This window comes from Natrix helvetica (genome assembly GCF_964273705.1).
Source record: "Natrix helvetica genome assembly, chromosome: 11".
Taxonomy (NCBI): domain Eukaryota; kingdom Metazoa; phylum Chordata; class Lepidosauria; order Squamata; family Natricidae; genus Natrix; species Natrix helvetica.
The window spans coordinates 7595913-7623214 of NC_138562.1; the positions used below are offsets into that span (position 1 = coordinate 7595913).

Genomic DNA, 27302 nt, shown 5'->3' on the forward strand with positions numbered 1-27302 from the left:
CCAGAATGGAGCAGCACCAGCCATTCTGGAAGCACCTCGGTATGCCCGTGCAATACCTCTGCTATGAAAGCTGCACTAGTTATCATCCAGCTTCTGAGTGTAGTTCAAGGTGCTGATCACCACCTATTTTGTGGCTTAGGGGATCTGTCTATCTCTGGCAACCTCTCTCCCATCAGTTCTGTGTACCGCATAGAGTCTGAGAAAGTGAGTTTATTTCATGCCTCATCTGTTAAGTAACCTAATCTGATGTATGAAGCCCCAACTTCTCTGCCACAGTGTCAACCCCTGGAGTAACACCTACCAGACAGTGGCACTGTCCTCACCCTGCAAGCCTTTAACAAGAGTTTCCCCAGCATTGGAAATCGAAGATGTGTGTGAACTTTAACTCCCAGTATAGCTGACTGGGGAATTCTGGGAGCTGATGCACACATTTTCAAGTTGCCATGGTTGGGAAACCCTGCTTTAAACAATACCTGAAAAGCATACACACCCTCCCCCCAATTTTAGCATAGGTAAGATGTACCCATTTGGTATACAGTGTTTGTTTCATTTGGGCGTGTCCGTGTTCTCCCCATTATACTTACGTTTAGTTTTGATTTTGGTTTTAGATGTCATATCTGTTTTTACAAATCTGTACAATGCCCAGAGTCCGTGTTGGGTTGAGTAGTCTTATAAATCAAAGTGACTAAAAGCATAATAACAACTTTATCTTTACTTGGAGAAAAGGTTAAGATTCAGTGCCCCAAATGTCCTGATAGTATTAAGTGGACAAGGCAGGATCTTAACTTTACATTTTGGAGGGCATTTTCTTTCATTGTGATAACGCAGGGCTAGACAGATGAGCCGACAGTCTAATTGTCTCTAAGATTGCATGAGATGCTTGCGTGAAAGGTTGTACAGAATTAGAAGAACAGAGTGACCAGGGATCTCCAAACTTGCCAACTTTAAGACTTGTGGACTCCAACTCCCATGCTGGCTAGGGAATTCTGGGAGTTGAAGTCCACAGATTTTAAAGTTGCCAAGTTTGGAGACCCCTGCTAATATGGACAGTGTGAGAAATTCCTACTAGCCAGCTTGTAACTTTGATCATTCAGATGCAGTAAGTACTTATAAAGTTCCATCAAATGTTTTTGTCGATTCCTGTCATGTGAGCCCATCTGTCACTGTGCTGACACAGTGCTTTAGTTTTTTTCTGATTCTTTGCCTGTGCCACCCACCCCATCTTACCCCTCTTCCTTCCTATTTGCACAGTTGCTGTTTAGCTCTTTTTTTATTACTTTGCTGTCCAGTTTATCCAAGAATCATTTGGCCTGCATTATCTGCAGATTGCTGCGTCAGCAATTTGGTGCTTTTTATCTGTGTTAAACACTGGGAGAGGGAAGTTGTGGCTCTAGATAGCTCCTTTCTGAAAATGTTTGCTAGCACAATATTCAGTGAGAGCTGAGACTTTAAAAAAATTACAGTTCTCATCTCCCCAGTGAACATTACCATCGGTTTGTGATGTGTATAGTTTTACATGATAAAAAAAAGGGAAATGGGTGTAGTTAATAGAGCCCTTTTTGAATTATGGGGGTAAAGAAAATAAAAATCCTAGCTTTGGGCACACTTTATTGGATAAATTGCCTTTAGATTACTTTAAAATATATAGAAATAAGGTCAGTAAATACAAAATAGAACAGATTATTTATCCCAGGGGTGTCAAACCTGTGTCGTCATGGCAGCGTTAAGTGACGTATCGTGACGTTTCCCCACTTCGCTAAACTGTGGGTGTGGCCAGCGCGTGATGCATCTGGCCCGTGGGCCGCGAGTTTGACAGTTCTGGTTTATCCAATGCTTTGTGTCTGAAATTCACACAGCCTGAAGATTTTAATTAGTTTGATTGATCATTAATAAGCCCATTAATAAGAATATTATTAAGCCCATTAATAAGAATATGTAAGATACAGTTCACTTGATATAAATCGATATTCATTCTCCCATAGCATCCTGCTCTGAGTTTACAATTTGTAAATGATCTTTTTCCTGTTATCGTAGAGACAGCAGCCAGACTGGGTATGCTCCATCCATTAACCAATCGGACTGAGTCTACACTTATGATGTCATCGGGCCCTTGTGGCTCCTCCCCAGTTTCAGACTCAGTCCAACCTGGACTGGCTGTGAGAATCGATCTCTCCTCCAAATTATTTAATTATATCTTTAATTGGTGAATTTTTCAAAAAAAAATTGTTGTTCCTTTAAATTGGTTCTGTAAATAATCCTTTATTCTACAAATTAGAGGGAAATTCGAAACTGATCTCTTGCTGCCTCTCCTCAGCCGTCTGATTGCCTGCAAACACGAGTTCACTCAGGAAGCCTGCCTTGCAATCAGATCGGCCAGCTCACGAGCTACGACTCCACGGCTGTTTCCTGCGACGCTCCTTGATTCTGGGAACTCGGAGGGACGCGCGACCTGCCGTTTTGCGCACAGCCGTTCCAGGCGAGTCCAGCGGCCATTCTGCAGATCGCCTGGCCACACTTAGTATTGGCGGCCATTTTGACGCTCGGAAAAGCCTCAGAGGAAAAAAGTTGGCCATTTTGGACGCTTTAAAAAAGGCGCGAACTCTACAGCAGCCGTTTGGAGTGCCCAGCAACGCGGGATCACCCCAGGTGGACCGGAATAAGGAGCACCTGGTCAGCAAACGGGTGAGACCGTTGCTTATCTTATTGGGGTGTTGATTTATATTTGGGGAAATGGCTGATCCAGCTATGGATACGAATGCAGGATTAGAGGAGGAAGGACCATCAGGGGCAAAGAGCAGCAGGAAGAAGCAAGCCAAAGAGGCCCCTTCCTCAGGAGTAAACCCCAAGGTCTCCAAAGCGTCTACCAGGGCAGAAGAGCTCAGGCAGAAGGCCCTTGAGAAAGAATTTCTCAAGAATTTCAATCCCCTTGATCTGGAGATTTCTCCATGGAGCGTCCAACCTGCGTCCCCTGCCATACATAGATATCCCACTTGGGACTTGCCTCGTGTCCTAGAGGCTTTGATTTCCGCACCCTTTGAACCTATGAGATCCACTTCTTTGAAACTGTTGTCCTTTAAAACGCTGTTTTTGGTGGCTGTAACCTCAGCCAGGCGTCTTTCTGATTTGGCTGCTCTTTCAGCCAGGCATGACTTGTGCGTGTTCCATCCAGACCGAGTTGTCTTAAGACTGGACCCGACATTCATACCGAAGGTCAATAGCTGTTTCCACCGAGGTCAGGAGTTGACCTTACCTGATTTCTCTCCGTCTCCCCATCACGAGAGGGAGCGCAAGTGGCACACTCTTGACGTACATCGTGCCCTCAAGATCTACATCGACCGCACCGCCTCGTTCCGCCACTCGGAAGCTCTCTTCATCTCCTTTCGCCAGGCCTCCTTGGGTACCAAGGCTTCATTGTCTAGTCTGGAGCGCTGGATAAGAGCCTGTATTAAACTGTCTCATGAACTTCAATCCATACAAGTCCCTGCAAACGTTACAGCTCACTCTACATGCAGTGCTGCGACATCTGCAGCTTGGTCCACTCAAGCCACTTTGGAAGAAGTCTTCCGGGCAGCCACCTGGGCGTCTCCTACAGTCTTCATATGTCATTACAAGTTGGACAAGTACGCGTTGGCTGACGCGGCTTTTGGGCGCAAGGTGCTACAACAAGTGCTTGTGCCCTAACGGACCTTTTTTACAATTTCCCACCCTAGTGGACAGCCCAGTCTTTGGTACGTCCCAGTCTGGCTGCTGTCTCTACGATCACAGGAAAATGAGTGTTGGTTCTTACCTGATACGCTCATTTTCTGGTAGAGTAGAGACAGCAGACAGCCCCGCCCTGGTATGGGTCACACAAGGGAATTCCTTGTGCGGAGGAGAGAGATACAGGGACTATGGACTTTCACTTTTTGCTCACAATTCTCACTTGAGTCTACAGTTTTCCTTCATCTGAAACTGGGGAGGAGCCACAAGGGCCCGATGACATCATAAGTGTAGACTCAGTCCGATTGGTTAATGGACGGAGCATACCCAGTCTGGCTGCTGTCTCTACTCTACCAGAAAATGAGCGTATCAGGTAAGAACCAACGCCCATTTTCTCTTATCTCTTAATTCTTACTAATTTTTTCCCTGATAGATAATCGTGACTGAGATTTCTTTCAGGCCAGACCATTTTTCAAACTGAAAATACACTTGCAGGAAGTGACCTTTAATTGCTGAAAAATAGCAAGTGCCTGTAATAAAGGAAATAGACTGTAGGATCAAATAGTGTGAACACTCTATCCAGACTAGCATCCCCTGAAAAGAGAGACATAACCGTAATACTTTGACGAGGGGGTCCAGTTAAAACCAGTTAAAACTTTCTATAACTATATAGGAAGGGACGTTCAGCAACAGAAAAGATTGTATTAACGATACAGGTCGTGCTCGACTTATGATCACAGTGAAGCCCAAAACTTCTGTTGTTAAGTGAAACATTTGTTAAGTGGGCTTTGCCTCATTTTGCAACCTTTCTTGCCACAGTTGGTAAGTGAATCACTGCATTTGTTAACTTAGTAATCCAGTTGTTTAGTGAATCTGTTTCTTCCACTGACTTTGCTTGTCAGAAGATCATAAAAGGTGACCACATGATCCTTGGGACACAGCAACAGTTATAAATATGAGTCAGCTGCCAAGCATTTGAATTTTGATCACGTGACGCTGGGGATGCTGCAAAGCTTGTAACTGTGAAAAACGGCCATAAGTCACTTTTTTCAGTACCGTTGTAACATTGGACGGTCGCTAAAAGGAACTGTTGTTATATGTCAAGGACTACCTGTATTGAATTTGGGAACTCCAGCTTTCTCCACAAAAGCCCAGACAAACTCTTGCCTGGACCAGCGGTTCTTGACTGTGGCAACTTTTAAGAAATTGGCTAGGGAATTCCGGGAGTTGAAGTCCACCCATTTTCATATTGCCAAGGTTGAGAAACATTGATCTAGAAGACAACATCAATGATGAAGGCTTCCCTAGACTGAGAAGAACAGTCTTCAAGAATCTTATAGAAGATTCTGAGTTTAACACCTTGCTGATCTGGCTAAAAGTAGTGCGGGAAAACCCCCTGGCATCTTGGGAAGCTGCTGCCATTCAGAATCAATGATTTTTGGCTAGATGACGTATAGCCTGGCCTATGGTTTGTTAAAGCTTCTGTGTTCTTAGTAATTATTTGCATCCTGTTATACAGAAGACCATGTTTGGATTATTTTCTCTCTTGTCAGGTGTAAGCAAGAGACGTGGCTAAATTGGAGTATATACTAGAAACGGAGGTGCTTGTCCCATTAGTCTATTCTTTCTAAGCATTTTGCCGTGATGTCTTAAGAGTAGAATTTAACTCTGTAGTGTTCAGAACAGAAAATGCAAGTTAAATACAATGATTTTTAGAATCCAATATATAGATTTTTAACTTTAGGCTCCCAGCAGTCTGCTTGAAGCCCTGGAGCAACATCTGGCTTCTTTGGAAGGAAAGAAGACCAAGGAAGTTTCAGCTGCCAGCAGGTAATTGCCCGAGGCTTGCAATTGATTGCTACTTGTCATTTTTGATCATTGGCCAATGTCTACTAGCACCTTCCAAGTTTCCTTCATTGTGAGGACAGCTGGCGGATTAATTCTAGTCCTGCCTGTTCTTCAGGGGATAGATTACACTAATACAATAATACAATAATACAATAGTAGATTGGAAGGGACCTTGGAGGTCTTCTAGTCCAACCCCCTGCCTAGGCAGTTGGTTAAAATAAAAGTTATGATACCAGGTGCTGGCAATTAAAAGGCCTAGAAACCTATTGAATGGTTCTTACCACAGTCAAAAAAATTGGGATGCTATCACATGGATATTAAAGGAGGGAAAGGAACACGAGGCTGTTTATTCCTGACAAAATTCCCACTTGTATACAGACAGTCCTCAATTTATGACTACAGTTGGGCCTATTGCTAAGCAAGGCAGTAATTAATTGAATCAGGCTCGCTTTTTGCCATGGCTGTTAAGCAAATCATTGCTGTTATTAAGTGAATCACATGCCCATTAAGCCAATCCAACTTCCTACATTGACTGCGCTTATCAGAAGCTGGCTGGGAAAGTTGCAAACGGAGAGTATGGTGACTCTGGGAAGTTGCAACTGTTGTAAATATATGCCAGTGGTCAAGGAACCCAATTTTGATCATGTGACTATGAGTATGATGCAATGTGTGAGGATTGGTCGTAAGTCACTTTTTCAGTGGCATTGTAATTTCAAACAGAGGAATCGTCGTAAGATTACTGGTATCTTAATAGTTCCATTTCAGATTACTTATTTATGTAACTCAGGTACGCATCCGACCTTGGAGGTCTCTGCCCATGTTTGCAGATACTCTTAAACGTCTTTATTTGTTTGGTTAAGAATGTGAAGGATTGCAGTCTGAATACCTATCCACCTCTTTTTCTCTCTCATTGATTTGAGAATGTTTAATTGTATAACAAGAGGTTCCTTCTCTCCCTGCCCCCAAGAAAATAGACCGGTTCTTCTCTAGGCTGATTGTTCAGGCTCAGAGCCGCTAAATGCTTTTGTGTCTGTGTGTTTTTTCTCTCAAATTCAGAGCAAGTACTCTCTCCAGTGCCGTTTCCACCCTGGCCAATACAGGAATGTCCTTCAGTAAAATGGATGAAAGAGAGAAACAGCAGGCTCTGGAAGAGGAGCAAGCTAGACTGCAGGCTCTGAAGGTATTCACTCCTGAGTTGGTAGACATGACAGCCAATAGCATTTAGACTTATATTGCATCGCCCCATGGTGCATTACAGCACTCTCTGGGAGGTTTAAAATGTCAGCACGTTGTCCCCAACAAACTAGATCCTCATTTTACTGACCTCAGGCGGATGGAAGGCTGAGTCAACCGTGAACCCCATCTGGATCAAACTCCAGGCTGTGAGCAGAGTTAACCTCCAATATTGCACTTTAACCTCTGTGCCACCAGGGCTAAGCACCTCTGACATGTAAAGGCTGCTTTTGTTGCTGCTGCTGCCACTTACTAAATTTATCTGCCACCTATCTCCAAGCTCTTGCAGTAGCAATCTCTCCTACATCCCTAAGAAAAGTGTCCTTAATTTTAGCCCTTTAGATCAAGCTTCGGCGAGAAAATGACCACTTTCTTGCTTTTGCCATTTTGTCTGAATGGGAACACCCCTCCCCAAGTTAATGAACATTTGGGAGAGTTGCTGCAGTCATTTATCACGTCGTGTCATCTTAATCCCTGTGTTAATATGCCTTAACACAGCTTCTATTCACAAGTCAAGCAAAGGCTAAACACGTTTGGTTTCCATTGAGCTCAATGAGGGGAGAGTCGCATAAAGGCTTGACCCTTTTTCCATTGAAAAGCGGTCCGGCCAGGTCATCAGCTTGTTAAAAATCATATAAATCATGTAAAAAAATTCCATTGCTTTCTGTGGAAAAAGTTGAGCAATGTGTTTTTGTATTTTGCCGGAGAGTCCTGTCACAAGACAGGGATGTGGGCTAATTTCCGCAAGATAATGAAGTTTCACTTCTGGTGCCTTCAACCTTTTTTGTGCGAGAAGGCTAATTGAGCATCTCTTTTTCCTTTTTTCTAGGAACAGCGATTGAGAGAGATTTCTGTGGTTTCCAATTCGACTTCGACTTCTGCTTCTCCAAGCACTTTATCAGGAAAGAGTGTGAACACCAATCCTGCCGTTGACCTCTTTGCAGCCCCCGCCCCAACTACCAATAGGTAGGCGTGGGCTTATATTTTAGCCGCGGAAAAGCTCCCAGAAAAATTAACAAGAGGGCGAACGTTCAGGATCTGCTTCTTTATTTTGTTTTGCATTGGGAAATGTACCCAACCTGGGGTGGGGGGTTTCTGGGGGCTGAGAAGGGGAGGAGTCAGTCGGTTGCAGAACGTGTGGTTGTAGCCAGGACAGGCCACGCAGGATATGATGAGAGGTTGAGAGCCAGGGTCCCTCCTTCCAGCTTTCAGTCTTCATCCCCGGGGCAGCAAAATGTTAAATCTCTAGAACCTTGGGGTTTTCCGTGTGGTTGTGAAATGTTAGCTCTCTTTTAATGAGTGAAATTGACTTCATTCGTGATTAGTTGTGAGTGACGGGGAGGCTTGGCTTGCATCACTCAAACCCGTGTGAGGGAAAACGGGGATGTTCTCCCTTGTGGGTTTTGGGTTTGGCATCAGCTGCAGTCATAGGGTGGGAGCATCTGTTGCCACCCCTGAGATTCTGCTGGCATCTAGAAGGGCTGCTCCACAGATAAAGAGATGTGAGACCTTGTTCATGTGGCTGGACCTGAAAGATCACTCTATTCCCTCTGTTACTCAGAAACACTCCGTTTCATCCCCTCTCAGGGGCGGAATTGAGGCTTCCATAGTGCTTGGGTCAGAGATTCCAATCTGTGTTCCTTCTGCAAGGAGGTCACAGTTGCATATTAGATTTCTCCCTCTTTCTCTTTTGGGTGTCTTGGACAGGATACAACATGACCTGAAAATGTGTGTGGGGTGGGGAGGACTGACCTTCACTCCTGGTCATGGACAGATTTCTGGGGAAGTTTTACGAGTGAAGCCCTTTCTGCAGTGAGAAAATACCTATTAAATCTATCTATCCAAAGTGCCTAAAGGATCTTGAAGATTTTCAGAAGGTGCTTGGGGAGTTTCCCCAAGGATCTGATGGGCAAGAGAGACTCAGTTATTCTTGATACTCAAAATGAATCAACAGTGGGGTTGAAATGGAATTGATTCTTCCTAAGATTTAAATCTTTTATTGCAGTAAATAAAGTCTCTTGAACTATTCAGTAAACAAATATTTCTGTTGTGGAGCTTAAGATGCTTGTTAGGTTTCTTATTCAGTTTCCCCTGTTCTGGAGGATTGAAGTTTCAGCTTTCAGCTCCCTCAGAAGCACAGATAATAGTATGATTTTTTGTGTAACTGGTATTCTTCTCGAAACTTCCAGCATGCCCAATCTTTCTACCGATCTCTTCGACCTTCAACCTGCATTTGTTCCTACGGTACAAAGTACTCCAGCCATAGCAACGTCAGCAAGCAGTGCCTGGGGAGGTAAGCAGCTTTTGCGGCTGAAGAGAACAGTGATATTACTTGGAATTCTTTCCTCTGTCAATTTACCTTGAACACTTGAGCACACAACTAAGCCTCTGTTGCTATGCAAGTCAGGTATCTCTTGCTTCCACTAGCAGCTGCAGCAGAGAAGTAGTAGCTAATGATCTCCAAGAGATCTGCTTCTGCACAGAATATGTCAAATTAACTTTGCTGTCTTTCTTGCGTGGACTTTTTACACACACTGGTTATTTTGTTATACTGTTATTTCCTTCTGGGTAGTTTGATTTGAACATAAACTTGAGTGAATTGAGGAGACCTAAGAAGTGTGTTCTTCAGAATTTGAAGTGTAATTGGATCTAATTGAGACAAGGGGTTTTAGTCTAAGAAAGATTTCCATTGATATTTCATTTTAATTAAATCGGACTAGTATGGAATAATAGTTTAAAATTATAGATTTGAACTGGGAGATTCTGGTTTAGGTTCCTGTTTGAGCACAGAGCTAACTGATGATTTTGGACCAGTCACTTCCTCTCAACCTAAATCACCCCTCTGGATTGTTGTTGGACAAAATTAAGGGAAACTGCTTCGTATGCTGCCTTGAGCTCCCAGAAAAAAGATGGGATGTACATTGAATAATTCAGGACATTATTATTTGAATGTTTCACGTTACTGGCAATCTGATAGTGCTAAAAAGGGTTAATGCACCTATTTCTACGTGCATTGCCATTTCTCTGTTGCCTCTGCAGAAACAAATTCAAGTAGTATTCTGCCAGAAAAGTTGAATTTCTGATTGCCAGTCCAAATTGCTTCAAGTGCAAAGTGCAGATAAAATTTTCACTCCCCCCCCCCCTTCTCTCCTGGCATCACATATTCTATGGCAAATTTGGACTACTTTTACACATCAGACTAAACCATAATGTGATTGCTTGACTTAGTGCCTTGCATGAACTTAGACATTGTGATACGTAAACCATGTTTTGCAGTTTATCATGAATCCAGGATTTTCAAGAGGCTGGTGGTTAAAATGTACTTATAATTAAGTACCATAGGGGTTTCTTCCTGCCAGGCTCCCTCTTTTTCTTTAATTCAGCCCATAATTAAATCTGCTGAGGCAGCAACAGCAGCACATTTAACTCAGATGCTTCACCCTGATTCTCCAGATACATAAAAGTAATAGTCCCGATAAAAATCCCGTTGTTTTTCTACTGCATAATTTTCCAGCTTGTGCATTCGCTTTTATATGTGGATAAGACAGGATCTTCCCAATCTTCCATCGCTTAAAGCAAAGAGCAAGAGAATGACCACCATCATTTTCAACCTTGGCACCATAATATAAAATGATCTAACCCTTTGAGGAAAGTGGCAGCCTAGAGTCACCTTTTAAGAGAGATGAGCAGCATAAAAAATAAAAATAAAATAAATATTGTAGGATGAAGTTGGTGGCTCCCAAATCAGCTATGTTAAAAGCTTAAACGATAAATGATCTAAGGATTCTGTTGTCAATCTCTGGAGAACAACAGCAAGAAAATGGAATGGAATAGAATAGAATAGAATAGAATTCTTTATTGGCCAAGTGTGATTGGACACACAAGGAATGTGTTCTTGGTGCTTATGCTCTCAGTATACATAAAAAGACAAGAAATTGGTATAAGTTGCAAACTAATTTAAGTCAGCTGAGATCAGGGCTTTCTTTAAAAAGAAAAAACCAAACAAATTACAACTTTATTTTTCTGTATTATCCTTTCCTAATCTGGTAACTTCTAGATGTATTAGTTTGCAACTCCAAGAAAATCAACTGGTGTGTTGGAACACATCTGGAGGGCATCCATTTGAGGGGAAATGTCTGACATCTGTGAATTCTGCACCCTGTGACTACGCTTTCTCTCCTCAGTACTACTTGTCTTCTGGTTTTTCTTCTTTCCCTTTCTTTTTATCCAACGCTGTCACCCGAAAGGACATTTCTCATCCACAAATGGTTGTGTTGGGTCTCCACCCCATCTGGATGTCTTTGATATGAAACCGGTTGAAGAAGCTGTAAAAAGTTCAACTCCTTTTGTGAGCTCCACCTTTGGCTCCAAACAAACAGTGGAACTATTTAGTGGTAAATATATATATATATATATATATTCTCTAATTCTTTCCTACCAATAGAAATTGTAATTCTGGTTCTTACCCATGTACATCCGTTGAAATTCCGTCTCTGCCTACGTTTCCACTCAATATATTGCCATTTCTGTTTAATTCAATGAATAATTATGGTGATTTTCATTTGGAGCACAAATGGCATAATTCTATGAAAAGTGCATGTTTTGTATTAGTTTTAGAATCATACTAAAATGCATTGGGTTTACCTTTCATTTTCTTCTACATTCTGCCTGCCCTTGCTTCAATTCATCCTTTGCAATCGGCCTCTCTGCCGAGATGAATTGTAATAGTCAAGTTTCTTTATTTTCTCCTCTGGTTTTGGGGTCCGTGCAATAGTTTTTGTTGTTCTTTTAGGCTGCAAGATTGTTTAATTCTCTCAATCTGACCACTGTTTTGCTAGGCTACCCTCTTCATTCCGCATCGCAGAAAACAACCTCTTCAACAATCAATGTGGACTTCGATGCTGTATTTGGTGGGAAATCGACTATAAATGATTTTGGAACTACAGCAGGTAAAGCTCTTGTTTTCCTCGTGTCTTTTTTTAAAGCTTAGCTTTATGCTTCTCTAGGGTAATTTAAAATTTAAGGGGACACAAGGGCTCAGCAACTAAGATGCTGAGCTTGTTGATCAGAAAGGTCGGCAGTTCGAATCTCTAGCACCGCGTAACGGAGTGAGCTCCCATTAGTTGTCCCAGCTTCTGCCAACCTAGCAGTTCAAAAGCATGTAAAAATGCAAGTAGAAAAACAGGGACCACTTCGGTGGGAAGTGAACAGAATTCCGCGTGCCTTCGGTATTCAGTCATGCCAGCCACATGGCCACAGAGACATCTTCAGACAGTGCTGGCTCTTCGCTTTGAAACAGAGATGAGCACTGCCCCCTAGAGTCGGGAACGACTAGCACATATGTGCGAGGGGAACCTTTACCTAAGGTAATTTATTAAAAAGCCTTGCTGGAAAAGTCATGTGTTCATCAGCAAGAGATAAACTTGGCATCCACCCACCATTTATTGCTTAAGAGGAGAGGTTTATAATATCTAAACAATTTCTCCCTTGATTAATACTATCTAAAACTTGTACCTTGACCATGATTCCCTTTTGTATAAAAATATAAACACCACTTAATAGCTTACAGGACTGTTTTGGAATTTAAAAGCTGTGCCAGTATACTCCTGTCGTGGCTTGTTAAGCTGAGTTGTGACTGAATCTCGTCTGCTTTCACATGGCCATTTCATGTCAGAGGAAAAAAAGTCATCACTATTAGCCTTTTAAATCATGGTGTCATCCCCTGCCTTTGTAAGCCATAAACAAAATGGTGTTTAACTTTATTTTTGTGGCTTGTGCCCTTACTTGTAAAAAGAAAAGATTGAAAATTCCACTATGAAAGAATGAGATTGATCACATTGAAACACTGGAAAGAGTGCAGAGAAGAGCAGCAAGGATGATTAGGGACTGGAGGCTAAAACCTAGGAAGAACGGTTGCAGAAACTTGGTTTGTCTAGTCTAGTGAAAAGAAGGACTAGGGAGACATGATAGCAGTGTTCTAATATTTGAGGGGCTGCCAAAAAGAGGAGGGGGTCAACAAAGTCCAAAGCACCAAAAGGCAAGACAAGGAACAGTGGATGGAAACTAACCAAGGAGAGAAGCAACCTAGAACTAAGGAGAAATTTCCTAACGGTGAGAACAACCAGGCAGTGGAACAGAAGTTGCCTTCAGAAGTTGTGGGTGTCGTATTACTGGAGGGTTTTAAGCAGAGACTAGACAACCACTTTTTCTGAAACAGGTCTCCTGCTCGAGCAAGGGGTTGGACTGGAAGACCTCCAAGGTCCATTCCAATTCTGTTCTATGTATCTTATGTTTTTAGGAGGCCAAGATAAAATTGCTTGTGCATGACTTAGTTCTTAATGAATTACCCTTAATTTTCAGATGATGTATTACAACCAACAGTATCTGCACAAAATCAGAGAGGAAATGTAATTGGGCAACAAAGTGGAAGGATTTTGGCCAATGACCTTGACTCATCACTTGCTAATCTAGTAGGAAGTAAGTACAAAGCTTTTTTTAAAAAAAATGTAATTCCACATTTGTTATTTAAAACAATCCTCATTTTTAAAAAAATTAAATTATTTTGATGGGTTTTCTTGCAGATCTTGGATTTGGAGGGACACCGCCCAAAAAGTGAGAACACTTAACATATTTTTATGTCAAAACAATTGCTTATATTTTGATAAATTTCAGTTGATATTTTTAATCCGGCTTTCCACAATCTGATCACTGCAGCAGAATAATTATAGGAAGTCAGCAGTCGAAGAAGATTGCTACATTATGTTGAAACAAATATTGTAACGTTTCATGTTTATCCAAAGTAATTCCTAAGTGAACATATTCGAACATTTACAGCCAGTTAAAAGCACATAGTCACCTGCTTGCTAGTAGGTTTCTGTTCTAGTTGCTCAAACAGAGATCTCATAATCAGAAAATTACCCACTTGAATAGCATCGTTTGAACAGTGAAAATGAAGTTTGTGAATTTTGGGGGTATTCAACCAATTCCTTTTAACCTTGACGGGGGGAAAATACATGCAAGCATTAACACACTAAAGGCCTCAATGTAATGCTTTTCCATTTAGCAAACTTCAAATGCAGCAGAAAAATACCTGTCCACGCACTACATATTTCTGCATGCATAGGATATACAAAGTATGTTAAATATGTATGCTAAATGGATGTTTTCTTTTAACATTCTCCCCCACTCCCCTCTAGTCAGTTAAACAAACGGGTTTTCTGTATATATATATATATTATACGTTATGCTGTATATACAGGTTATTCAGAATGTGGTGGTGTTTTTCTAGCATAAACAGTTTGTATGTAAATAGCAAACCTCATATAATGATTCATAACCATAATGGGAGAAGACACCCATTTTCTTAAACATTTAATACCTCTTCTGAGGCCGGTTCCACATAGAACTTGGCCATCAAAAAGTGCCTGTCTACTGAGGAGTTCCTACTTTAGCGAAAACTGTAACCGTAATACCCATCTCCAAAATGTCTAGGTGGTAGAGCTGATTATGAGCAACAACTGGATCTCTGAAATTCATAATAAATTTTTGGCTTCCTATTTTGCCTGGTTTGCAGAAGTTTGGGGCATGAGATGTGATCAAAATGGCCTTAATAGGCATTAATACGGGGTTGGACAAATTTTGAATGTCATTTATTTATTTATTTATTTATTTATTTATTTATTTATTTATTTACTTATTTATTTATTTATTTATTTATTTATTTATTTATTTATTTATTTATTTATTTATTTATTTATTTATTTCCAGGCCCACAATTTGATGCATAGTGGTAGGAGAGGCTCTGAGGTAAATTAAATGATACCAAAATGCCCTCCATCCAGTTCCTTTCCAAGCAAAAATGTGTATTAAAACAAAACGACACCACTTTTTCATACCTATTTTTACCAAAACTAAAGTTTGGTGTGGTGGCTAAGGTGCTAGCTTAGAAACCAGGAGAATGAATTCCAGTCCAATCAAGTAATTAAATCTTTTTTGTGGTCACAGGCCAACTTAAGAAAGATAGAATACAAACAATAATTTTAAAAGCTAAAAAAAGAAGGAAATACGCAAACATTTTAAAAAGCTGAAACATTATTATTAAAAAAAACATTGTATTTCAACTCTTCTTATGCTAGTCTGTGTCTGTAATAAAGATTTGATTGATTGAGTTCTAGTCCAGCCTTAGGCATGAAAGTTTGCTGGATGACTTTGGACCTGTCCTGTCTTTTCAACCCAACCCAACTTGCAGGGCTTTGTGGAGGAAGAAGAGGTATTGGGTATATTTGGCACCTTGAGTTACAAAGGTGAAATGAAAATCAAATCAATGAATCTGAGGAATGCTATCATTTGTTCAGAGGTTTTTGTGACTTGCTCCTAATTGTAATGATGAGAACGTGGCAGAAACCTTGCTAGGTTGCTGAATACAACTGCTTTTCTTGTACAATTCCCTTTAGATCTGATATGCAGTGGAGTCAGCCTACGGAGAAGAAACTGACTGGGGGTAACAACTGGCAAGCAAAAACAAGCACCTCAACTACATGGAACACTGTTCCTGTACCTCCTGCTCCACAGATGGTATGTGCTTACATTTTAATTTAAAAAAAAAATTCAATGTAAGTCAGTATTTATGCATTTACTATTTATTTATTTTAATTTTTTTTCATTTAAAATGTGAACTTTGCGTATAGCAACTAAGATACTTTCAGAAGAAAAGTCTCTCCCTATTTGCAGTACACTTAACGTTGGCCAGAATGCAAAGAAGCTGATTGATTTTAACAAAGCCACCGCTTTTGTTCTACCCTGAAAATCCTTTTGACACTTTTTCGTATTTTCAACTTGCAGAACTGTAAATGGTAACTTGCTATTAAACGAGTGAGCCTTGGCGAGTATCTCTTTTCCTTCCCCATTTCTGTGCTATGATCCAGGTTTTTTTTTTTTCTTCAGACTTATTAAAATATGTCTTTCAAGTAGCTTGTTTGGAGTTTTCAAAAAAAGGCAATAGTCAAATGTTACATGCAGATTCTTTTTATTCTTCCATCAAAGGTACCTGCTCCAGTAACCTACCCAGTAAATACACCTCAAGTGCCTGTGTATGGAATGGTAAGTTATTCAGGGTTGATAGGTTTATCTTTATATGGTAGAGATACCCCCTCCATCCACCCCGTTTTAATTTCTAAGGCAGGGGTGTCCAAACTTGAGAACTTTAAGACTTGTGGACTTCAACTCCCAGAATTCCCCAGCCAGCCGGCTGGGGAATTCTGGGAGTTGAAGTCCACAAGTCTTAAAGTTCTCAAGTTTGGACACCCCTGTTCTAAGGTTATGTAGAGAAGGAGTGACAGAATGTGGAGGCGGAGTTAAAAAAGGAATAATCCTAGAATCTCTACGTAGCCTCAAACGGACTAAGTCCAACCCCCTTTAAATTCCTTTAACTTTAACAAGTGCCAAAACAGTGCTAAACATTAGTTGAGTAGATTCCTGTGCTGAGGCAAGAGTGATAAATCAGTTTAATTGCAACGTCACATGTGGTCCTTTTGCACCTGACAGCTTAACATGATCTGCATTGGGTAGCATCTGCTTTCTCAGGAAGTTTATGCAAGATTCATGATCTTTATATTAAGCACTGGACGTATTTGGACAGTAAAACTGCAGAATGGAAAACTCACATCCTCTCTGTGCTAGGATTTTCTATAAGATAGCGTTAGAGCTGTGGAAATTTCAGACATTCAGAAGATACTGCTTTGGGTCGTGCATAAATCCTAAATAAGAAACAAAGATTAAATACTGCCTGACTATCCATAATGATCAAAACAAAGCTAATGTGAGTCAATATGCCGCAGAAGTTTGGGTGTATAAATATTTGGATGAGATTGAATATTGTTGAGCCATGTTGATTACTCAGTCTTGACTGAACCCCAGGTATATAGAATTATTTGTTTATTCGTGCAGAAAGCCATCTCAAGAAGAGATTTTGGACAGCAAACAATGTTTTAAAACATTTTTAAAAAATCCCATCGCAGATACAAAGATGCTAGGACAAACAGGAGATTAGATCCTTCACACATTTGGGGGGTTTTGTCAGATGGGCTGGGGCAATCCTGATGCCTGGAGGAGAAATGGTCCATAGAGCATGTGCTAAGGCACAAAAGGCACACCTTGCCAACCAGTATTCCTTATTAACCAACTCGGAGCATCCCTGTTCTGCTAGATTGATGGTGGAAACAACTGGGAAAAGATGATCCCTCAAGTAACCCAAGCTATGACAGTCAGCATCTTGAATTGCACCCAGAAGCATACTGGCAACCAGTGCAGCTCTCAGCTTAATGATGGTTTATGTGTTGAGTAACTAGCACCATTTATTATCTGTGCAGCTCCATCCTGCGCTAATTGAAGCTTCTGAATGCCGTTCAAGGGCATTATGAATACAACTAACACAGCTAAATAATTCTGGGCAAAGTACTAAGGTTCAGGACTGATAGGTGGTCATCATGACTATATGTTGGGAATATGAGTATAACCCCCCCCCCTTTAATTTTCCAAAGTTACTAAAATACAATTTGGTTCTACTTTGTTAGACTAGAAAAGACAATGAGCGCAACAGTTGCTAGAGTTTAGCCTCACTGTCCTTGAACAACTAGTAAGAAGAGCTGCTATCTTTTTCTTGTGCCGTGGTGGCCTGCTAAAGGGTGTCACCTTTAGTGAATGCAGATGTAGCAGCTGTTCCAGGAGTTGTGCAAAGATGGTCTTTTGGAAAATCCTCATGGTGTCTCCTGAATGGAAGATTATGCTGTAGAGCAGAGATGTCCAAACTTGGCAACTTTAAGACCTGTGGACTTCAACTCCCAGAATTCCCCAGACAGCATGACCCCTGGCTGGGAAAGATCTGGAGATCCCTGCTGTATACCATTGCTTGGCTCACATTTGTGACTTTACATTGAATTACATTGTGATTTTTCAAGCTGAGAGGGCAACAAATGACTTCATTCATTCGTCCTTCTATCTTCAGGTACCTACTCAGATTGGAACTGCCCCTATTATGACACCTCAGCCCATGATTTATACCCAGACTGGTCTAAGGCCAAACAATCCTTTTGCACCTATCTCTGGAACACAGGTTAGTGGTGGTTTTTTTTTTCCCTAAAGGAGAATGTGAATGTTAAAATGTTTTGCTATTGGCATTTTGCCACAACCCCTTCAGTGGTTTGTTGATGGGTCTTTAGCTCATTCAAATTTTTTGGAAAGATTTTAAGTAAGAGTTGGTTAGCACTTCACAGTGAGATTATGAGTGGATTAAAAGCAGTTACATAGAAGAGGAAAAAGAAACAACAGAATCCCAGGAGAACCCAGGCAGAGAAAGAGAGGGAAAACAATAACAGTTTTAAAAACCTGCCTTTCACAAGTTGAGACATCAAACAAACGGTAGCAAGAAATTAGATTCTGACTGGTTTGCAGATTGTGGAGAGTTGGTTGAGGAGCTAAAGGAAAACAAATGGAAATGATGGAAATGAACAAAACATTTGCAATGGCTTTGAGGCAAAAAATAGAAAGGGAAACACATAATCAGTAATAAGAATAGCATTTCAACGGAAGCTAGATGTGAAAAACAGAAAGTGGCATTAGAACGTGAAGTTGGCCTTCAGGATTGTTTTTCAGGATTTGGCAAGTGAATATCTAGTTTGGCAAATAAGTCTAGTTGCTCTTTGAAAAGCACCTTTGGCAGGTGAATGCTTCCTTCATCTCTACCTCCCTTTGAACCAAACAGACTTATGAAATTGATATATTTAATTTTTTAAACAAAATGCTATGGCCTTCCTCAGCAGTGACTCTATCGTTATCTGGTGGTGCTAAAAACCATTGCAAGGGCAAAACACGTTAATGTTTTGCAACTTTCATTTAACTTGATTTTTCTGATTTTTCGGAAACTCCTGAATAACTTGAGTCCATTTGTTAATAGCTTTAATTTGGCTTTGTTTCTTTTGTTACAGATTCAGTTTATGTAGACCTGCCAAAACAACAAGACTCTTTTGACAAGCAAATTGGTACAGAGAAGATGAAACTTTCAGACTGCAGCCTTTGCCAGAGCTCATACTTGCTCCGCGTATACTATAAAATTACTTTTAATTGCTGTGCTTTAGAGATTCTTTTTATAACAGTCCCTATGGTCTGAAATCATGTGTGGGTTTGGATGGGGTTAAGATTGTTTTCCACGAGACATTTAAGTGTTATGAAGCTAAAGGTCATCCAGGTTCAAAAAGAATATCCTACTTTTTTGTTGCTTTTAGAGACAAGCTTACTTAGGAATCCTTGGAAGGATTTGTTTTTTAATTTTGAGCCTGTAGTAAGCAAGTGGACAACCTCAAACTTCTATTTATTTTCTCCCTGAAACTCGGTGGCTGATGTAATCATGGGCACTGTAGAGCAAACTTGAGCAATAAGCTTTTTAGATACTCTGAAGGACTACCCAAAACAGTAACTACTCGGACAGGAGTAAATCCTCATTGTGAAAAAAGCTGGTTATTTTAGGAAACCAAGCTGTTTTTCTTCATGCTAGGCTGGCTTCTTCTGATTCATAGGTTTTATACTGTGAGTTTTCCAATGCTGTGAATCAACTTTAATTAAACGGGCCATTAGCATTAATTGAATTGGCCATGAATGGAAAACAAATTAATTGGCATCCAAGCGGAGGGATTGTTTAGCCCAGCTATAGGGTTACACTTGGGCCGGGGGTGCCAGGGTAGCGTATTACTGAGCAATGTGTGAGGTTCTGGTGTGAATGGCAACAGCTGCAATACTTTATATGAGTAGCATTGTTTCTGACTCTGGTGAGAGTTGACTTCTATCCTGGCTTAAAAAAAAACAACACCCAGTAAATGGTCAGCCAGAAGTTGTAAATCTGAGAGGTTGCTTGTCCCGAAAAGGGGCATCACACATTTTTCATTGTGCTTCATCACGTTACGTGGTGCACTTTAAGAACTGGAAAGGTGGATTTCTGAATGGTCCATCCATGGCATAGCCTAGTTTTTGTCAACAAGGGAGACAAGGAAAAGATGCCCGTAAGGTAACGTTTTTTTAAGAGGAAAGAATTGTAAATAATGTGTAAACCTTTAAGGACGGAATTTCTCCAGAATTGCAGGATTTTTTTTTTGTCGTTGTTTATCTTTGTAACATTCAAAATATGAATATTTACCGCTTAAAGATATACGGCTCCAAATTTCTTTGGTATTGAGAAGCTCAAACTATTGTTCCTGAAAATATGTGAGATGTTACTGCGGTTTAGGAGAGCGTATGTAATGTGATGATACAGCTTGATGGTCCATAATTTTCAACTCTCCTCCAAAACTGGTGGTGGTGGTGATGATGATGATGGTGAGGATAACAATAATGATAGATTAACTACCATGGGAATTGACCCAGCATGTATTACCAGGGGGAATTGCAAGAAATTTGGATTTAAAATCCCTTTTTAAAATCAAAGAAGAGTTCTAATTAATGGAAGAGTTGATTCCTTTATATCACTGCCAGGCTTCTGGTGTTAGGCCTGTTACCACAGCAATAACAGGACAAAAGATATCAAATGATACTAGTGTGGTTCTTCTTTCATAGAATTTTCCCCTAGATTTTGGCCACATATTCTTAAGATACGGCAATTGAGCTTGCTCTTTCAAGCATTTGCTAAATTGTGGGTTTTGTTCCTAGGCAAAAAGGATTTAACAGCAACTACAAAGAAAAAAAAAACATTTTTTTGCAGATCAGAATGTTTAAACTCAGAAAACCATTTTTTTTCTCTATACGTGTCTTTTGTGTTTGTTAATATTGTGCCAAGAATGTAAAAAAAAAAAAGCCTGCTTCAAAAAGGGTATACTTGTTTTGTCAAGCTAAACATGATTTTTTAAAGGAAAGAATCATTTTTTACATATGTGTTTGCAATTTGTAACCACTAACTTTGTATGGATTAAATGTGCAAGTGGAAAAAAAATGTTTTAGACCAAATCTTCGACATGTACTGACAAAGAAGTAAACTGGATGCATGTAATTAAATGTGGAAAGTGAATTTTCAAGGGCTTTTGACTTTAATGTATTCTCCAGATTTGCCCCAAACCAGTATTTATTTTGACCCTGTATAAGCTGGAGCAATTTATTGGTGGGATTTGTTTGAATTGATATTTTCATGCATTAATTTAACTAATCCTCATATAAGATTGTATAAACTCGCCTTCCCATCGATTTTCACTCTTTCAATCCAGTTTAGACCAGTACATGTGTTTTAAATAACATAGGTTTTATAATTAGAAATATTTTATCACAGACATTGTGATCATGTGAACCATAATATAAGCAGCAAGCTTTTTAACTCCCGGAGATTATTGTCTAATAATGGAATTTTAATGATGTTTAATTTATTACATTTACTGGCTGCAATTTTACAGCAAGGAACATCTTGCAATATCCATCTCATCAGAGAGAGAGAGAGAGAGAGAAACTCTCCAGATGAAAGTATGTTATGTTATTGCTTGATATAATATTATGTGTACTTACTGATTTTATTGTAATTATAATAATTCAAAATAATAATCACAATGTTTCCATTGCAACATATTGATGTATAAAATTTCTGATATTTACAAATTCTTCCTTCTATTTCATGTCCAGCACAGTTCATAAAAATAGTCTTTAATTTCTCTGTAGCTTAAGGTACTTGCAGCTCAGCCATGCTGTACATGCACAACCTCCTGTGCCTGCAAAACCTTTAACCAGTTCACACACAACCAGTAACAACCTCTTTCTCAGAAGGTACGCAAAAGATTGTATTCTCCTTACACCTCTCCACAGTGATCTTCTAAATAAACATGGTGTCCAGTTGGCCCTGGGAATAGCATTGTCCATGAGCTGCAGTTGATAACATGGTGATGTGGGGTTTTTTTACGCCTTTGAACTGTGTGATTTCTATCAGGATTCCATCCCATCTTTTAACAGGTTTAATTTGAGGCTTCTATTTTTATCATATCCAAGTCCTGGGTATGATTATATTTTAGCTGATTTTGGACAGTATAAGCAATTTTGCTTTTCTTCTGTCAAGCAGTGGTTTCTGGACCACATCTGTCCCTTGTTGTGTATCAGCTGTAAATATTAGCTTTGAAATGGGAAGTAATCTTTAGTATGTAGTTCTCTGGGTGACGTTTAAATAATACTGCTTAGCTACCAGATCTAATTAGACAAGGTGGGAGTTGTCTGATATCTCCTGACCAGCCACTGTGTCTTGGAACTGCCTCCTCCCCATTAAACTGACACGAGAGGAGAGTGGAAAAATTGGCATTAGAGCACCACGGCCTGGGTGGCAGTGCTTATGACTGCACTGAAGAGCTGACTCTCCAGGACAGGAATTGCGTTCATAAAACAGTTTGGCAGAAGTACCCCTGCATTGAAAAATTGGAATCTTCCTGTCTTCCTCATGGTAGGTGCAGCATTGCAATTCCTTGCTGCAAGATTGCAAGATCTTTAAAAAAAACAAAACAGTAGACCTGGGTAAGTGGTCAGTGTTAATTTTATTGCAAGTGTTTTTGCACCTGCCGCAGTTGGAATTTTCTGTCTTCATGCCAGAAATTACCATTGTACAGGCGACTGTACCATTTTCAACTTCCAGTTGGCTAAAGGTTGTTTACAGTGATTTTAGTGTTGTTATATTTGAGTGGTCTTGACACGTTGGACAGTAAGTGTATATGTTGTGCATACTTAAAAACAGTCCCCTCTCCCTGATTTTATATATTTATTTATAGATCGAGGTGAACTTCCTAGAATGGTGTCCATCAACTGTATCCCAGCTAAATCCAGGAACACTCCAATCTGAGACTTAAGCACATCAACTAAGACCGTAACACACCTGATTTCAAATGCCTTAGGTTATCATTAGGGCTGTACAGATTTTCAGGAATAAATCCCAATAGGTGCTTTGGTGCACAAATGCAACACCTGGCTGCAACACTTGAGTTTGCAGGATTGTGTGGTGGTTCTTGCTCATGGCCTCAAGAAAAGACACTGCTGCTTTAAAGAGGGACCAGGAAGTTCCATCTTTGTGTTCCTGTGTCCTCCACAGCAATGGAGTATATAAAAATAATAAATTTAAGGAGAAAAATCATGTTCAAAATTGGCATTTGCCTATCCAGTAATGAACACATACTTGTAAACATACTGGTGATGCTAAAGAAGATTAACGTAATGAATGTAATGTTTTACTCATTAACATTTTTATTGCAAACGTTTCTAGTTCTCAAATGTTTGCTATAAGAGAGGGGATGCCTCCTGTTACAATGTTCTTTTTAGACCGGTGGTGAATTTAAGGTTTCTATTTAAAGAAAAAGGAAAAAAACAACCCAAATTAAGACAAATGTGCTTGTTTTATGCCTCCCATTATGGGAAATCAGTTACGTCCAGCAGGACTTATTTGCAAGTAATCTCAGTCTGAAATTGGGACGTCCTGGGTTTAGCTGTCAATACTGTTTTTATGATTTGCCAAAATTAAGACAGCAGAACAAAATGAACTCCTGCAGATATTCAGAGATGACGTTTATCAAAAGAAAAGGAGGTATCTGTGTTGCACATACATGCATTAATAAGGTTTTGTATGTCAATGTCATTTCCTGTTTTTTCCCCTTACAATATTAACAGAACATTGGGTTTTGGGTTTTTGTCCCAAAAGAAGCAGGATGGGTCTGAAGATGGCCAGATGTTTGGGTGGGACCTTTGCACAGCCACAGCTCCACGTTAAGCTGTTAGGCAGAGCTGGGGACTTTTGTGCTGCTCTCTGGCTTTTAGGAAGTTGAGTGTGATTCTAGAAAATGCTGTTGGGCACCCTAGTGTGTTATTTCAGCACCATGCTCGGTGGCAACATCTCTCATAGGCTGATGGGCATATATGTGGTCTTATAATCTGTCTTAAAATGACATCCAGAAATGAAGTGACCGAAGACGCTCTCTTTTGCCTTCCCTCCCGTCTCCCTGGGCTATCTTCTAAATACCTTCGCCCCCCTCCCCAACACTTGTTTCTCTTTGGCATGTTGGCATCCCAGTCAGACTGTCCTTCTCATCCCATTGCTGGCCCTAAACTGGGGGAAAAGCTAGATTTTGTCATACTTGAAAAAGTCTGTTCTGAATTGAAGGTTCCTCTTTCTAAATAACACATTTTACAAAGAACAATACATATTTTTAGTCCTCTGTATATAGTAAGGATAAGTACCATTTTTTAAAAGCAAGACTATTGGGGGTGGGGGGGTTGTTGAAATGTTATCTTTAAAATTGAATACAGGGTGTACAGAATCTGGTTTTGTTTTGCTTTTTTTGGTTTGTTTTGCTCTTTTTTCAGGTGTGGTTTGAGAATTTGTTGGGATATCAGCTTTTGAGTAGAATGCACTGTGGATCAGTGCTTTTTATTTGTAATGAAAGGGAATCCTTATGTCCTCAAGTAGTCTACATTTTGAGGATAATGCTGAAATGCTTTGTATACTGCTCACGTATTTCCATTCTAAAGATTATATTTTTGAGTTAGGGAAACTACCTGTTTTCACTGCAGTTTCTAGAAAATGTTTAGAACTAGAAAGGTTGCTTCTGATTCTGGTGTACTCTGACTTCTTTTGTCAGGTACCGATTGAAAAACGTATTGTGTCACTCAGTTTTCTCTACGGCTGCCTGACGCTCATTTTAAATATTGTAATAACTGGTGCAGTCTCTCTTCTTCTTTTGTCCCAGTCTTTCACAGATGTTTCTGTAGTATTCTCCAAAACTGATAAATCTTTGGATGTATTTGTATTCGTGTATCCAATGGTTGTAGGATTTAGAGCAGGAGGTGGGGATCTATGGCCCCTTGATGACCTGTGGACTTCAACTCCCAGAATTCCTGAGCCATTCATGCAGCAGTTTTGTTACTCTGATTTATCCCCCCCCCCCCCCCAAGTGTTTTGCTATAAAAGCGGTAGGAAGCTTGTAGTTTAGCTAAGCTTTAAAGCAGATTTTAGGCCATGGGTAGAATTGGACTCAGACTGTAGTAATGGCATTTGAATCCTGCTGGAAAAGATTGTGATGTGATTCCCATTTAAACAGGTAAGACTGAAATGAAAGTAGCTCAGCCTTGGTCTAACTCTCCAGGCTGAATTAGTGGAGCACACACACCCATCAGCAAGCTTGCAGTGAAGAGCTTTTGAATAGTCTTCCAAGATGATGCTACTTCTCAGCATCCTTTACTATTACTCATATTGATGGGGGCTGCTGTTGAGCAAGATCTGGAGATCCCCCGTCTCAGGTGCTCCGTTCACTTGGGAAGGCAGGGCAGGTTCGGCATTTGTCGTGTATCTTGCAGTTGACCTCTGTTTGAGCTTCTCCATCTAGGTCAATGTTTCTCAACCGTAGGAAATTCTGGGAGGACTTCAGCTCCCAGAATTTTCTAGCCAGACAACTACCTGGGGAGTTCTGGGAGTTGCAATCCAGACATCTTAAAGTTTGCCATGGTTGAGAAACACTGATGTAGATGGTTAATTGACAAGAGATGGAAGGGCAAATGAAATAATAAAGGTCAGGTTTCTTACTTTCATTTTTAAACAGTTGTCAGGTAGAAGAGGGTGTGGATCAAAATACTGATAGGCTGTGAGGAGGGAAAGACCTGCCCCACAGGCAGGTCTTCTCAAAAGAAGAAAAAATGTGCCAAAAGGTGAAGATCCCTTGAGTCACTCTTAACTCCTGAAGATTAAATAGACATTTCGGGATAGCTTTGTGGAAATGGCAGCCTAATTTGGGCGTGTTGTATGTGTAACTTCCTATCTAATGTACAGTCTGACGGCTTTTAATTCTAATTTCTAATTAGTACATCCAAGGACTGACCCTAAGGATATTTTTTTTAGTTCCGCTAAGCTTGGCTAGGTACTGATTCTGTTGTGAAACCCCTAAGTTTGCCAAAAGCATCAAAGTCCCCTGTACAAATAGCAGCATTTAGGAAAGCAGCTCTGCCCCTTAAACTCCCCCCCCTTTCCCCCCCCCTCCCTTAGAAGCACATAAAATGCAACTCACATTTCTCATGGTGTCTAGTTTGTAGGGCCTTTTTTTGTTGAAGAGCCAGGAAAAACGAGCTAAGCCAATCCCACAACTACGGCTGGTGGAAAACCCTTCCTGTGCTTGTCTCGGTGCCAGACAGCCTCCTTGCAAAAGTAGATTGGCACAGCCAAGGAGAGAGAACGTTGCCTGTCCTTTCTGTCGGTGAACTTGGTGAGCCAATGACCCACATCCAATATTGGTGGAAGCAGGATAAATTGTGCCAGAATGTCCGTCTTGTAATTCTAGCTAACCTGTGAGCCATTGTTGTTGTTCTTTTTACAACATACGTATCTGCACTACCTATACAATTACTTTGGTTGCTACAAACCTGTTCTGGAAATAAAGGTAAAGATACTTTATAAGTAAAGCCTGCAGTTTGAGGTCTCCTTGCTACCCTACAGCTCTTGCCTATAGGAAGCCAATGATAATCAGAAAAAAAATGCCCAACTGTTGAATACAAAGACAGTAAGTGGAAAACCTTATAAGATTTTTTGCTTTGGTTCTCCAAAATGCATATTTTTAGAACTCAAAGACCAGCAGTAGTTGCCATATTACTTGGGTGACAGATGATAAAGTTATTGAATGTTGTCTGAGTATCTGTAGCCAAATAACAAAATGTTCAATTAGAATACAATAGAAATGTGCAGTTATTCACACCAATTTCTCTCATTCAGTAACTGAAATTATTGTGAACTTCATACAGTAGTTCTAGTGAAAACCACTTGAATCATTTAGCTGTAAATTGCAATTTACCCGGATTGATACTTGTATGTAGATCTTATTTGAAGTAATTGTAAGCCTAAAATCCAAGTACAATTAAAATTCCAAGATGTTTTTTGTGTCGGTAAGGCACTATTGAAGGAATGTAACCTTTGTTTTGAAAATGCTTAATGAATTTCTGCAAAAGTGTTTGTATTTTTTCATATTTGAAATGTTTTTCTAAGTTGACATTTTTGTTCAACATTGAAATATAATTAAGTCTATTGTAATTTTCTGTTTGAACTTCTCAAAGTATTTATTTTGCCCAGCTCATGTTAGATTACAAAAGTGTTCGAGAACACATCTAGCCATCAAAACTTTTTTTCAGTTTAAGCAAACACTTCCCCCTCCCCCCTCCCCAACATTTTTCTGAAATATTTTGTTTGCCATGTTAACACGTCAAAGATTCTGGCACTAACGGGCTTGACAGCATATAAAACAAGGAAGTGGTTGAGACTATTGTATAGATTCCATTTTTGTTAATGAAACAGGTTTTGGAAAATAAACTTTGGCACAAAGTGTTTTGGCTCTGTTTTGTCTTCAATTTGATAATTTTTTTTAATTTTGCACAATTGAAACAATAGCTGCTGAGTCCCTATGGGGCTATAGAAGAGGAAACCTTTTTCAAAAACAAAGCAAAACCTGCCTTTCCTTAGAAGATTCAGTCATGTCAATCTAATATACTGTAAACCT

General features: G+C 40.0%; 2 protein-coding genes across 3 annotated transcripts in view; one reads left to right on the plus strand and one right to left on the minus strand.

Moving 5' to 3' along the window:
* The window catches only part of LOC309397759 (phosphatidylinositol-binding clathrin assembly protein-like), a 47773-nt gene extending 20643 nt beyond the window's left edge, over nucleotides 1-27130 (plus strand). The window contains exons 9-20 of one of the 2 annotated variants that reach the window (XM_081964066.1): nucleotides 5444-5529; nucleotides 6604-6727; nucleotides 7610-7746; nucleotides 8970-9073; nucleotides 11028-11174; nucleotides 11619-11729; nucleotides 13141-13257; nucleotides 13362-13392; nucleotides 15234-15354; nucleotides 15823-15879; nucleotides 17783-17890; nucleotides 18762-27130. In XM_081964066.1, the coding sequence (XP_081820192.1) occupies nucleotides 5444-5529; nucleotides 6604-6727; nucleotides 7610-7746; nucleotides 8970-9073; nucleotides 11028-11174; nucleotides 11619-11729; nucleotides 13141-13257; nucleotides 13362-13392; nucleotides 15234-15354; nucleotides 15823-15879; nucleotides 17783-17890; nucleotides 18762-18776 (1158 nt within the window). In that variant the 3' untranslated portion in view covers nucleotides 18777-27130. The remainder of the gene's footprint in view (nucleotides 1-5443; nucleotides 5530-6603; nucleotides 6728-7609; nucleotides 7747-8969; nucleotides 9074-11027; nucleotides 11175-11618; nucleotides 11730-13140; nucleotides 13258-13361; nucleotides 13393-15233; nucleotides 15355-15822; nucleotides 15880-17782; nucleotides 17891-18761) is intronic. The other variant, XM_081964067.1, reaches the window with a different exon arrangement.
* RAB39B (RAB39B, member RAS oncogene family) overlaps nucleotides 1-27302 on the minus strand; it is a 404112-nt gene that overhangs the window by 348322 nt on the left and 28488 nt on the right. The window lies entirely within an intron of this gene.